We start from the raw sequence: 12,150 nt of genomic DNA, 5'->3' as shown, positions 1-12,150 counted from the left end.
CGTCATCATCTGGTTTGTGTCAGAGCTGCACAGACGGCTGACGTTTCCCATGTGAGTGCTTTGAGTAACGATTAAAATAATTCACCATCGCTTTGCTTAATCAGTCATAAACCTTGATATCAGGCTCCTGCATCTCTGTGCTGTCGGTCACATCTGCTAAATAACACTTCATTATAACCTGATCAGACATGAACACACAGCCAGCTTTAGGTTTGATACTCCAGGGCTGCAGTTGAGCATCATTGTAATTAAACCTGCACTTATCATCATGTGTTTATAAGTGTAACGTGAGAGGAGCCGTCTGGAAGAACTCAGCTGATGCTGACGTTTCCCTCAGCTCTACAGAATTTTTTTGCATCTTGTAGCACGTTGCTTTGGTTTTTCATTTTCCAGCAGCTGCAGTTTTTTATTTTTAATTTGTATTTTTAACAGCATGTCTTCTACCTGAACTATGATTTAATCTAATTGTGCCCTTAAAAGAATAGGGACACAGTTATTTACCCTGAATCTGAATCTAGTACGGAATTTGCTTTCCATTTTTATTGTTCAACTTAAATCAGAACAGAAATAATTTAAACTTTTTAAGACTTTAACTGGGAGATTCTGTGGGATCAGCTTTTGGTTCATGTAGAAATGTTGCGCTGAGCTTTACGAGCCTCAGTGTCGGAGTGAAAATCCAGAACGTACAGTAACAGCAGGCTGTGATAGAGACGAGCGTCTTCAGAAAGCTGTAATGTTTGCATTAATATGTCTCCGTGTATTATCACAGGGTGAACACTGCTCAAAATATGCAAATACACCCACTCCGAGCATCGCTGCAGCACAAGCACCGTTTTATCCTGATTACCTGCTTGTTCACCTGAAAACTGTTTTTTCTAATTAATCTTTTATTATTTATTTCTTAACATCATTATTTTGTAGTGTCCTGATGGGAGAGTGGTTAAACTGGAGAGAAAACCACTGTTCCCAGTGTCAGCTGGACACGTTCCTCTGTTAATGTTTATAATGGTCAAATAAAAACAGTTTTAATGCTTTGATTTGTCTGTTTAGTGGCATCTTCTCATCACTTTTCTTTCTGAACAGGTTGCTCTGCACAGTCACTCAGCTCAGATTCATACCCTCAGATTCACAGGTGATGACCTCGTTGTTATTCTGTTCACACCTTTACTTTAATGCTTCACAACAATGTCGTAACCTCTGTGTCTCAGGGATCAGGATTTAAAAAGACATGTAGTTAGTCGTGTGTTTAAGCTCCTCACACGTCTTTATTTCCTTTTTATGACCACTGTTCTGTTTCATCTGGCAGTAAGAGACGTGACCATGAGGCTAATGTGGAAAGCCGTGGACAAGATGAGGTGTTTGAGGAAACGATCCGTGTTCCCGTTCCTCGGCTTCCTCGTCACCTTCCTGCTCTTTTTTAACCTTTACCTGGATGACGGATACGTGCTGGTGGGTTTGTTTGGCTTTGAGGTTTATCACCAGATTCTGGTTCTGTCGAGTCGGCTTCACGCTTCGCTGTTGCTCAATAGGTTTTTGTGTTTTTAATATTTAGGAGGCTGAAAAAAGACGTCTGGGAGAGACACTGATCCATCCTGCGAACTCTGAAAGATACGTCCACACTTTCAGAGACCTGTCCAATTTCTCTGGGACCATTAACGTGACATATCGTTACCTGGCAGGAGTCCCTTTGCCACGAAGAAGTAGGTAGAACCACAAATACTGAATTAATAATATTCTGTTCACAATTAATCAACTCCTGATTTCTTTTCTCAGAGTATCTCACCATCGGTCTGTCATCGGTCAAGAGGAAAAAGGGGAATTATCTTCTGGAGACGATCAAATCCATCTTTGATCAGTCCAGTTATGAGGAGCTCAAAGAGATTGTGGTGGTGGTCCACCTGGCAGACTTTGACCTGGTCTGGTGCGAGAACCTGGTGCAGGAAATTACCAGGAAGTTTGCTCACCACATCATAGCCGGGCGCCTCCTGGTGATCCAGGCTCCAGAGGAGTACTACCCATCTCTGGATGGGTTGAAAAGGAACTACAATGACCCAGAGGACCGGGTCCGTTTCCGCTCTAAGCAGAACGTGGATTACGCTTTCCTGCTCAACTTCTGCACGAACCTCTCTCACTTCTACATGATGTTGGAGGACGACGTGCGCTGCTCCAGGAACTTTCTGACGGCTCTGAAGAAGGTGATCACCTCCAGAGAAGGATCCTACTGGGTGATGCTGGAGTTCTCCAAACTGGGGTACATCGGGAAGCTGTACCACTCCAGAGACCTGCCACGTCTGGCTCATTTCCTGCTCATGTTCTACCAGGAAATGCCCTGTGACTGGCTGCTCATCCACTTCAGAGGTCTGCTGGCCCAGAAGGACGTGATCCGATTCAAACCCTCGCTGTTTCAGCACATGGGCTACTACTCGTCTTACAAAGGAGCAGAGAACAAGCTGAAGGACGACGACTTTGAGGAAGACTCCATAGACATTCCCGACAACCCTCCTGCCACTATTTACACCAACATCAACGTCTTTGAAAACTATGATGCCACTAAGGCGTACAGTAGCATCGCCGAGGAGTATTTCTGGGGGAAGCCTCCGTGCACCGGAGACTTCTTTGTCATCATCTTTAATAAAGCAACGAAAATCAGCCGAATTAAAATTGTCACAGGTTCAGAGGATCGACAAAGTGACATTCTTCACCACGGAGCTCTGGAAGTCGGACAGAAGGCCGTGGAAACTAAACAAGGAAGGCAGTGCACGTCCTACATCACGTTAGGGGAGTTTAAAGGCGGGAACTTCGAGGTCGACAACGTCGACCACAAGATCAGCTTCGACATCGAATGTGTACGGATAGTCATTACAGCCAATCAGAGAGAATGGCTCATCATAAGAACTATCAGCCTATGGACCACACAGGCTGTGAGTCAGTTAAAGAAGTAACAGAGGAGCTTTTTAAATCACCGTCTGCATGTACAGCTATGATTTTGGATGCAGTTGCTGTACTGTCAGTTCTTTTTGGACCAGTGTTTGTTTATGGGATTCAAACAATCCATATTTTCTTGGGTTGTTCAGAGATCTGCTGTATGTTTTCAAAGTAATGTGTAAAAATGACCGATCTGTACAGTATGGAACCTTTATACTTATGTGCATTTTCAGAAAATGTGTATATAAAATTGTTCATACTTGTCTGGGATCTTTTTCTTCTTCTTTCTAATCACTTAAGCAAACAGCAATTAATGCTTTTATTATTGTGTATCAGACTGAAAATGAAGAAGTTTAGTCGGTGCTGCATTAAATATCAGTTTCCTACATCTAAAATTAAACACAATCCAAAAAAAAAAAAAAAACGATGCAAGAAAAAGTTGAACTGGTTCATTAGACTGTCTTGATGTGTGATGTTGTGAGCGAGGAATCTGAGATGAAGCCTGAAAACCCGATAATGAAAAGTAGAAGTTCAGTCTCTGAAAGTGTGATAATATGCTAAAAAAAAAATCAAGTCCTTTAATATCTTTTACTAATTAGTTTTATTATTTATATTTACTGGGTAGAAAATGTGTGATTTGGCAGATTTTCACTGTAAATCAACAGTTAGCTGCAGATAAATTAAAGAGAGTGTTGATTATTAAACAGATACTGGAAAACAGGATTCTTCTAACGTCTCTATTTCATTAGTAAAATGACATTTTACAAAGAAATCGATGGGTTAGGGTTTTTAATTTAAAGACAAAGATGTTGGCTCCAGCTTCACATCGATTTTACAGGCGTGATGAAGAAAACATCTTTTTTTATACATTATTATACATTAGTACAGAGTTACGATCTGTCAGGTCTGATTTTAACTTCAGGTGAAAATTGTTTTGTGTCTTTTTCTGCCATCTGCTGGTTCATTTAAAAAACTGACACCAAGAGTTATTAAGCAGCACTTGAACTGAATTTACCCAAATAAAACATAAAGCGTATTTTATTTCACCTAATAAGACATTTTATGGAAGCAGTTGATTTCTTAGTAAATATCACTGAACTTCATTTGTGGTCAGGTGATTTTTTTTAAATCTATTTTATTCAAGTACTTCAAACATTGATATTTTTATTCATCATCATCAAGTAGAAGATCATTTCACTCCTCAGGTCTCAGAGCGTCACAGGTGTCGTCTGTGCTGCAGCCTCGTTTCTGCATGATTCCTCCTCAGGTGTCACAGCCACTGAAGAACAGATGGCCTGGCTGCAGACAGCGCCAAACACAAAATGAGATTTTGGGTTGAAAAGACTTTTTCTGGCAGAGCTCTAAGTTCACCCAGCTTCTCGAACCGTGCTACAATGACTCTTCACTGGGTTGCATCAGAATATTATCTGCTCATTAAATGAAAAAACATGTTTGTATGTTTACTTTACTTTTCTTCCATATTTCAGTAAAAACAATCAATTTTATGTTTTGGACTTGCATCTGAAAGACGACTAAAACTGTGAAATAATAACATAGGTTAAAAATATTCAAAATTCCCGCAGCAAAGTAAAAGTAACATATGTGATCTGCTACAGAGCAGTTAGTAATTATATTGTATATGTAAATGTATTGTGTTTCAATTTGAGACTTTTTCAGTTAATAACGGACTATAAATAATTATTTAGTTGTTAATAATTATTCTAATTATCAAATTAATAATTCTACTTATTAATTAATTCTAATTCTAATTATTCTGATTAGTAATTAGAACTAATACGTCTTCCGTCCAGTCGGTGGCGCCATCTCATTGTTTGAAACCTACAATAAAAACACAAAGAAGAAGAAGAACGCCTACTACGTTATCGAAGCTACGTCATCAAACGGCGACGGTGTTGTGTCACACAAACAAGCTAGTAGCGAAGCTACGTGCGGACGCCAACTTCAGTCTCCAGTGTTGACAGTTTGGTAAGAAGCTTAATTTTATCATATCACGCCAGATAAGTAACTTTCTGCTTCTTCCTCACCTTTATAAAAGTTTCCACTTTTTCACATCTGGCAAGTTGAGAGGATTGTTACGTTCAGAGAAAGGCTAATGTTACCCTGGTTAGCACAGTGTTGTTAAGTTTCACTGCAGCTACATCTGTCAAGTGGTGCTGATATTGACAGTAGGTTTATGTTAATACATTTGTGTTTTAAAGGAGAATATTGCTGTTATTCACCGCAGCGACAGGGTATGTTCAAAGTCCGCTACTGAAGCTTTATGATGAACTAATTGGGCGTTATTAAAGATTAAGGGGGAAGGAGGGAAGGGATGTGTTTGTTAATATAACGAAAGCTCCTGATACTCGTTTGTTAGTTATGACTAATCTGACTTCAAGTCACTTCATCACATGACATTTAGCTTGTATAGACTCAGATGATCTGGATCCAAATTACCTAGATTGCTCAAATCGCTGAAAACACTTTAATATTGCAGCACACAGCTTTGAGTAGAGAGTGTACATTCAGCATCGTGGCAGCAGTTTGTGGACGTTCCTCTTCTATGTCAGGCACAAAATCAGGTCCATAAAGAAATCATCTTCCCAGTTTGGAGTTTAACTACTTGGCTGACCTGCATAATGCCCATTTCTCAGCCACAGTTATGCCTTTGGGATGAACCTCCCGAAGGCAACTTCACCCACACGTTAACAACTCGAATACACATTATCGGTATCAAGCCTGAAAGCTGAGGAGAGGAGGCTGTGAACTCAGCTAATTCATGTGGTAGATTTGGATTTAAGTAAAAATTTAAACAGTTACATAGAAGTCTCGTAGCAGCTGATGGGAATTGTCATAGTTGGTGTTGTAGATTTCAGATGGCTAATGACAGAGAAAGAGAAAACATTGGCAAGAAGGTGAAAAATCAATAAACGGATCATTTAATTTTCATATTGAATTTTTTTTTTACATTTTCATACTTTCATATAATTTCAGACTAAACTGCAACTACTGACAGAGCAGATGGTTTTAAGTTTATTGTGACTGCACAAAGTAAAACTAATATCACAACAACATACATTAACTCATCTGCAAGGTTAAAAACATATAGTAGTATAGTTTATAAGATATAGGCAGTCCACCCTAGGCTGTTTGAAACAGACTTACATATATCACTTTTTCCCACCAGGCTTTACAGAAGTGAATGAGGTACGATCTACTGCCACTGCTGTTTTGTAAGTGCTGCTGCCACCATGGGCCAGCACATCTCAGGCCAGGCGGTGATGACCCATCTGCCTGAGAAGCTGGTGAAACACGCTGCACTCGTACGTGACAGCGGCTACCTCACCTACGAGGAGTTTCTGGCGAGAGTGGCCGAACTTAACGATGTGTAAGTCACAGTCTCTCCAGTACACACAGATGTTTGATAACACAAATAACATAGAATACAAGATGTTTAGTCAGTGGAGAAATGAAACAGGTGGAGCAAACTCAAATTAATCTGACAGGACTATAAAAGTTCAAATATGTGATCAGCGTTGCTCAACCAAGAATACCTGATTCCATTTAATCCCCTCAGCTTAGCAGAACCTGTTTCAGATAGATAGTAAAGTTTTTCTGCATAGAAAAAGTAACTAGGAGCCAGAACAAAGTGGTGACATTTTCATTGTTGGGACAAACAAAACTTTCTTTAACTAAAAATAGTAGAATTTATGAATAATTTACATTATTTGCTCTGTCTCGTTATTTCTAGAGACTGCGTAACAGTCGTCATGTTGAGTTTACTGAAAATGTTTTGGAAGCTTGTGAAACACGTTTTGCTTGTTTCCAGTTAGGATAAAAACACTGCGTTTACTCCTGAACTTTCCTCTGGTATCTTTGTGCCTAAAACAGGTTCTGACTTAAGTTAAAATAGGATCTGCCAGTTTTTGTTGTTTTTTTCCCATGCGTGTGTTCATGTCCACAAGCATCTTTAAAAAATCCTATGCTTTCAACTTTAAAATGAAATTACAGAATTTTCTTAGAGTATCCATCTATGACTCTCAGTCCTGTGAAAAGCACTGGGAGTTATGTAAAACCTGTTTAATTTCCATTTTGTCACTTGATCTGTGTATAGCTCTTACACTAAAAACAGAGCATTTTGTGAATCTCAAGTTAAAGATGGTACTGCTAGAGTCCAAACCACTGGTCTAGCACAGTGTGAATATGCTTTATTTGGTATTTTCAGGGATATTTATGGTTTTGTTAAGTTATAGAGAAAAGACCAGGAGAGACCCTAAGACCACCGCGGCACAAAATTCACAGTGGTTAACATTTTCAATTACCACTTAATACGGGCAGAAACACTGTATGCTTAGGCTGTAAAATATTGGTTGGTAGTTCTTATCTGTGTTTTGTTATCTGCATTCACCAAACTGATCAAACAAAGCATGCACTATAGTTGCCCTTTCTCTTGTGTTGAACCTTTCTTAGTACGGCCAAGCTCGCTGCTGGGCAGCAGAAGCACCTGCTGTTTGAGGTGCAGCCAGGATCTGATGCCACAGCCTTGTGGAAGGTGGCTGTCAGGATTGTCTGTACCAAGGTGAGTCCAAAGAGGTTTTTACACACACACCACATGCCAACAAGAGCATCTGCTCCTATTTTGTGACAGAGAAAGAGACAGATGTGAGTGAGATGACACTCCTGCAAATTGGGATCATGTGTGGGAGAAAGTGTGTTTGGGGAGTTTTGAGCTTGGCTGTTGTTCTGTATGTTGTCCTTTCATTTTAACTTCACACAGGCTGTTTCTGTACTTTCTGCCTATAATGACAGCAACATGGGGGCAGCTTGGGTTCAAGAGGTTGGACCTCATTCTCACAACTTGTTTTAAACCAGGAAACTATAAAATAACCTGCACCATGAGTATAGTCTGCTTTGCTTTCTCTCTGTTTGTGTGAATGAGTATTTTTTTGTGTGGAGGACATAACGTTATTGTGTGATTGAGTCATTCTGGGCTTTATATTTAATGTGGACTTGAGTGATGTGCAGGACGTCATGTTGACTGCTGTTAACAGGAAGTAGCCTCCTGGGAGATAATTTACAGTTGTACCAACCAGAAGTAAAGCTGTGTGTTTAGTTCCACTCCTGATGAGCAGGTCAGATACTGTCACTGAGCGTGGCATCACAGAAATGTTCAGATGGAAATCACCAAATTTAAGAAATATGTTCAGAATTTCATTTTTAGCTGAGTGTGTATTCGTTCAGTGAACTGTAACAGTGATGTGATAGACTTTGCCCCCTCACAGATCAACAAGGAGAACGGTATGGTGGAAGCATCGCGGATTATGAACCTGTACCAGTTCATCCAGCTGTACCGGGACATCACCAGCCAGGCTGCTGAGGTGCTGTCTGCAGAGGGTGCCACCGTGGGCCCATCTTCCCAGCTGCCATCCACAGACTCCTGCCAGGCAAGCATGTGGATGGGCAGGTCAGTTCCCATCATGTGGTCCCATTTACTGACGAACACAGTGTTTCATTTCAACGACTTGGTGATTTGCACACTTCAAGGCCTGATGTGTTGAATGCATGTTTCAGCCTGTTTTAAGTGTTTGAACTGAGCTATTTTGGGGTATTTCTGTTTTTTTGGTTTTGTGTGGAGCCCAGAAAGATCAGGGACTCTGAAAGCTTTTGTGGATCCCCAAATAAGTAAAAAATGAATAAATAAATACAGTACCTGTATTGAATACGCCAGCTGTTCACGCTTACTGTAGACCTGACCATTGAAAGACGTTGTAGCCCTTTCTAAACACAGACAGCGGCAACCTGGCGTGAAGGTAACCGTACTTTAAGACAGCTGCTGTTATTTACACTAAACTCTGAAAGGATGGCAAAATACTGTCGCAGTGTTCATTTTCCACAGCTGCCAGCATCCCAGTATTAGAAAAAGTGAAGGTGACCTCATGCTATTTATATGAAAATGTATTTCCATTTATATATTTGTCCCTTCCTCATCGGATTTGAACAGTTTAAACCTCTTTTTAGCCAAACAAACAAAAGTCATACAGGTAACCTTTGGCAGCCACAGGAACTCATAAGATGGTGCCTTCATGCTGCATGGAGTGACATAACTTCAGATTTATAATATAGAGGTGATGCTAAAGGTGAACATGTGAATATGTAATACACTATTATTGACGGCGTTGCTGTATCACTTTCAAAACAATAATGGCAGATTAAACTTTAATTCAAGTAATGGATTTTACATCTTATTTTGCAGCACAAAGACCGTTTATCTGTAGGAGGAGACTGAGGGAACTAATTTCTGTTTGTGTTTCTGTGCAGAGTGAAGCAGCTGACTGATGAGGAGGAGTGCTGTATCTGCATGGACGGAAAAGCCGACCTTATCCTGCCCTGTGCTCACAGCTTCTGTCAGAAGTGCATTGATAAATGGTGAAACTATGCCTCAAACCTAAATACACCTCAGTGATTCTTCTGTTGTTTTGCTCAGTTTAAATTATTGACCAAACTTTATTCTGTTTCTTCAGGAGCGGGCAGAGCCGAAACTGTCCGATATGTCGCCTGCAGGTGACGGCTGCCAATGAATCGTGGGTAATGTCTGATTTCCCCACAGATGACGACGTAGCAGGCTACATCCTCAACTTGGCTGATGAGGCGGGCCAGCCACACAGGCCTTAAACCACAACACAGTGAGCCAATTGGGTGAAAGGGAACTCCACCTGAACCAGTAGACTTTACATGTTACACACAAAATATCACTTTCACTTTTTTTCTACAAATCCAACAATGCAGAAGAAACCTGCAAAGTTTCTTACTCCTTATGTTTTAGTGACAGGTTCAAAAACAACTTTACAGGTCCCATATTTTCTAATTTGTTTTCTGAACTGAGTAATAATAAATGAAATGGAATGTTTCCAAGAAACATGGGCCAGTATTAATAATAAGGGAAATAAAGAAGATGTTGTTAGTTATCATAAAGTAGGTGAGTAAGAAATTATTCATAGATGTCAATACCCACTGGAGTTTTATGGAGGGATTAAACAAAATCTTAATTAGATAGAAAAGTCACACAGTATAAGTAATTTACAATTTAAAAAGTACACAGTGACATTTTCCTTCTAGTTGTTGCCAAATAGCATCTAAATAACATCTAACTTTATGAGTAAAGTTTACAAGAAATTAACTGGAAAACATGGGACCTGTAAAACAAAGTCCTAAAAAAACAACATCTTCTCTGTGACACACGTCGATGTGGTGCATTATGGGAACTGTGTGTGATTACTGTGTTGTCTCAAGTGAAAATTCAGTATTTATATTCTAATCTTACTTTAACACCTCAAACATGTACCCGAGTTTGGATAAACCAGGAAATTTACAAAATAAATCCTGGCACAAGTTAAAGTTTCCCGTTAAGTGAATGTGAATGAGGCAGAGCTGAGACCAAGGACGTGAAGTGAGGGCTGCTGTAAAATTTAAATGAATAGTTCTACATTTTGAAAAACATTTATTTGCTTACTGACAAAAACAAAATCATCTCACCCTGCAGTTGGTTAGCTTAGCATAAAGATGGGAAACAACTAGCAAAGGCAGCAAAATCAGCCTACCAGCATGTCTGACTGAAGACTGACGAAAAAACTGTTGTTTAAGTTGTTAAAAAAGTGATGTTCTGGAGAGATCTGGGTTCCTCTTGTTAAGTTAAGCCGACAGACTGCTGGGTGAAGTTTTAACTTTGCATGACAATGACATTAAATTCTTATTTAAAGCCCTTTTCAGACCCATAACATTACTACCTTCATTTTAGTTTCACTTTATGCACGACTGACGCAGAGTTTTCAGTTTCAGATTAAGTGTAGCATTACATTCTTTTGCATATTACAAATCTGGTTGACAGTCCAGTCTGACTGAATCTTTTTTTTTTTTTTTGTACCGATGGGAGCCGTCATTCTTCTTTGCTCTTTTCAGTGCGTTCAGGTGTTCTGCTGCTTCCCTCTGTGCTATTTTATTTTCTGCATACTTTTCAACTCAACAACATGAATTCCCTCTGATAGTGCATGTCTAGAAGTGGCTTAACTCTCCAGTAAAAAGCAAATAAACACATTTGTCAAACATGCCCCCCTGTTCCTGGTCAAGCCAAGTATGTTTTCCACATGTGAAGCTGTTCTAGTCGGTGTAACAAATCCCCATCATCTTTATAACCCACATGACCAGCCTTATGATCCGTGCTTTGTGAACCAAGACTCTCTGATCAGTTAAAACCTCAAATTGTGGTTAGTTTTATTTAATTTGACCGACTAGGCTTGCTGTGGTGTCTTCTTTGCTGTTGGAAATAACCACTATTTCTCATCCTTCTACTTATGTATTTTTTTTTAGTCTTTCTGTGATTGTATGAAGATTACTTTAATCTAGAGTACTGTAGTTTACATTCCCCAAACAGTCATTCACGCCTTTGTGTCTATAATTCAAGATAACTGATTTATTGATACAGCTTTTCATTTACACCTGAGCACCTACGGTTAGAAAATAAATCATAAATCACAGGCAGCACTTTTAGTTTAAGCGGTTGTGATTTGTGAGAACTGAACCCATGCTGACGTATTTAATGAAATTTGAACATGTATTAACCTTAATTTTCACTACTTTTTTTTTAGATTTTACTAAAATCTAATGCTCTATTTAAAGTTGCAGTGATATGCATTGTCAACTGAGCTTTTTTGTTGTGTGTTAATAAGCTTTGCATTTGCTCTTGTTTAGATATTTTAAGATGTTCTTCCAAGTACAAGACAAAATCCAATTATATGACAGTAATATAATATAAGCTTTTTAGTTTTACACAGTAGTGATTCACTGAATAGCTTTTTGATGTCTGTTCTGCTAATAGCCCATACTGTAAATATTAAATTTTACTGTTCATACTGACAAATCGCACTTTGAAACCTTATTGTAGCTTCCCTGGTGCTCGTGCAGTACAGCAGCAGATGATTTTGATCTCTGGAGGGTAAAAAAAAACCCTCAAACACCTTAATCCTTCTTACTTCATTTGAGATATGCAGCAGTAGGAGGCTGTGCTCATCAGATTTAACAGGAGTTTTACAGAAGAGCAGAGTCTTGTGTTGTATGGCTGCAGACATCCACACAAAATGCATTAAAAAGTTGCAATAGTTGATATTTTAAAAACAGAGAAATGTGTTTTTGTTTGCTTTACCATAAACCACAAACTGCTCTGTGATATAA

At 39.3% G+C, this 12,150-nt stretch overlaps 2 protein-coding genes across 3 annotated transcripts in view; both read left to right on the top strand.

Moving 5' to 3' along the window:
- The window catches only part of LOC113166230 (alpha-1,3-mannosyl-glycoprotein 4-beta-N-acetylglucosaminyltransferase C-like), a 30,205-nt gene extending 27,099 nt beyond the window's left edge, over positions 1 to 3,106 (top strand). The window contains exons 1-4 of one of the 2 annotated variants that reach the window (XM_026366264.1): positions 1,117 to 1,132; positions 1,307 to 1,449; positions 1,553 to 1,700; positions 1,774 to 3,106. In XM_026366264.1, coding sequence (XP_026222049.1) covers positions 1,321 to 1,449; positions 1,553 to 1,700; positions 1,774 to 2,942 — 1,446 coding nt within the window. In that variant the 5' untranslated portion in view covers positions 1,117 to 1,132; positions 1,307 to 1,320 and the 3' untranslated portion in view covers positions 2,943 to 3,106. Of the gene's footprint in view, positions 1 to 1,116; positions 1,133 to 1,306; positions 1,450 to 1,552; positions 1,701 to 1,773 lie in introns of those variants that run through there. The other variant, XM_026366263.1, reaches the window with a different exon arrangement.
- A 1,708-nt stretch (positions 3,107 to 4,814) lies between these two features.
- On the top strand, positions 4,815 to 11,549 carry rnf141 (ring finger protein 141). The gene is made up of 6 exons (XM_026366391.1): positions 4,815 to 4,911; positions 6,113 to 6,313; positions 7,396 to 7,504; positions 8,208 to 8,389; positions 9,244 to 9,351; positions 9,447 to 11,549. Exons 2-6 carry the CDS (start codon positions 6,177 to 6,179, stop codon positions 9,595 to 9,597), a joined length of 687 nt encoding a protein of 228 aa, XP_026222176.1. The 5' UTR covers positions 4,815 to 4,911; positions 6,113 to 6,176; the 3' UTR covers positions 9,598 to 11,549.
- Positions 11,550 to 12,150: the final 601 nt, after the last annotated feature.

This window comes from Anabas testudineus, chromosome 6, assembly GCF_900324465.2.
Source record: "Anabas testudineus chromosome 6, fAnaTes1.2, whole genome shotgun sequence".
Classification (NCBI taxonomy): Eukaryota; Metazoa; Chordata; class Actinopteri; order Anabantiformes; family Anabantidae; genus Anabas; species Anabas testudineus.
This window is presented reverse-complemented; position numbering and strand designations above follow the sequence as displayed.

Bases quoted from the DNA above. Each gene is read 5' to 3' on its own strand.
- rnf141 (XM_026366391.1), top strand. From the start codon at position 6,177: ATGGGCCAGCACATCTCAGGCCAGGCGGTGATGACCCATCTGCCTGAG. The intron at 6,314-7,395 runs GTAAGTCACAGT...AACCTTTCTTAG, and splicing joins GTGGCCGAACTTAACGATGT to TACGGCCAAGCTCGCTGCTG. The intron at 8,390-9,243 runs GTCAGTTCCCAT...GTTTCTGTGCAG, and splicing joins GCAAGCATGTGGATGGGCAG to AGTGAAGCAGCTGACTGATG.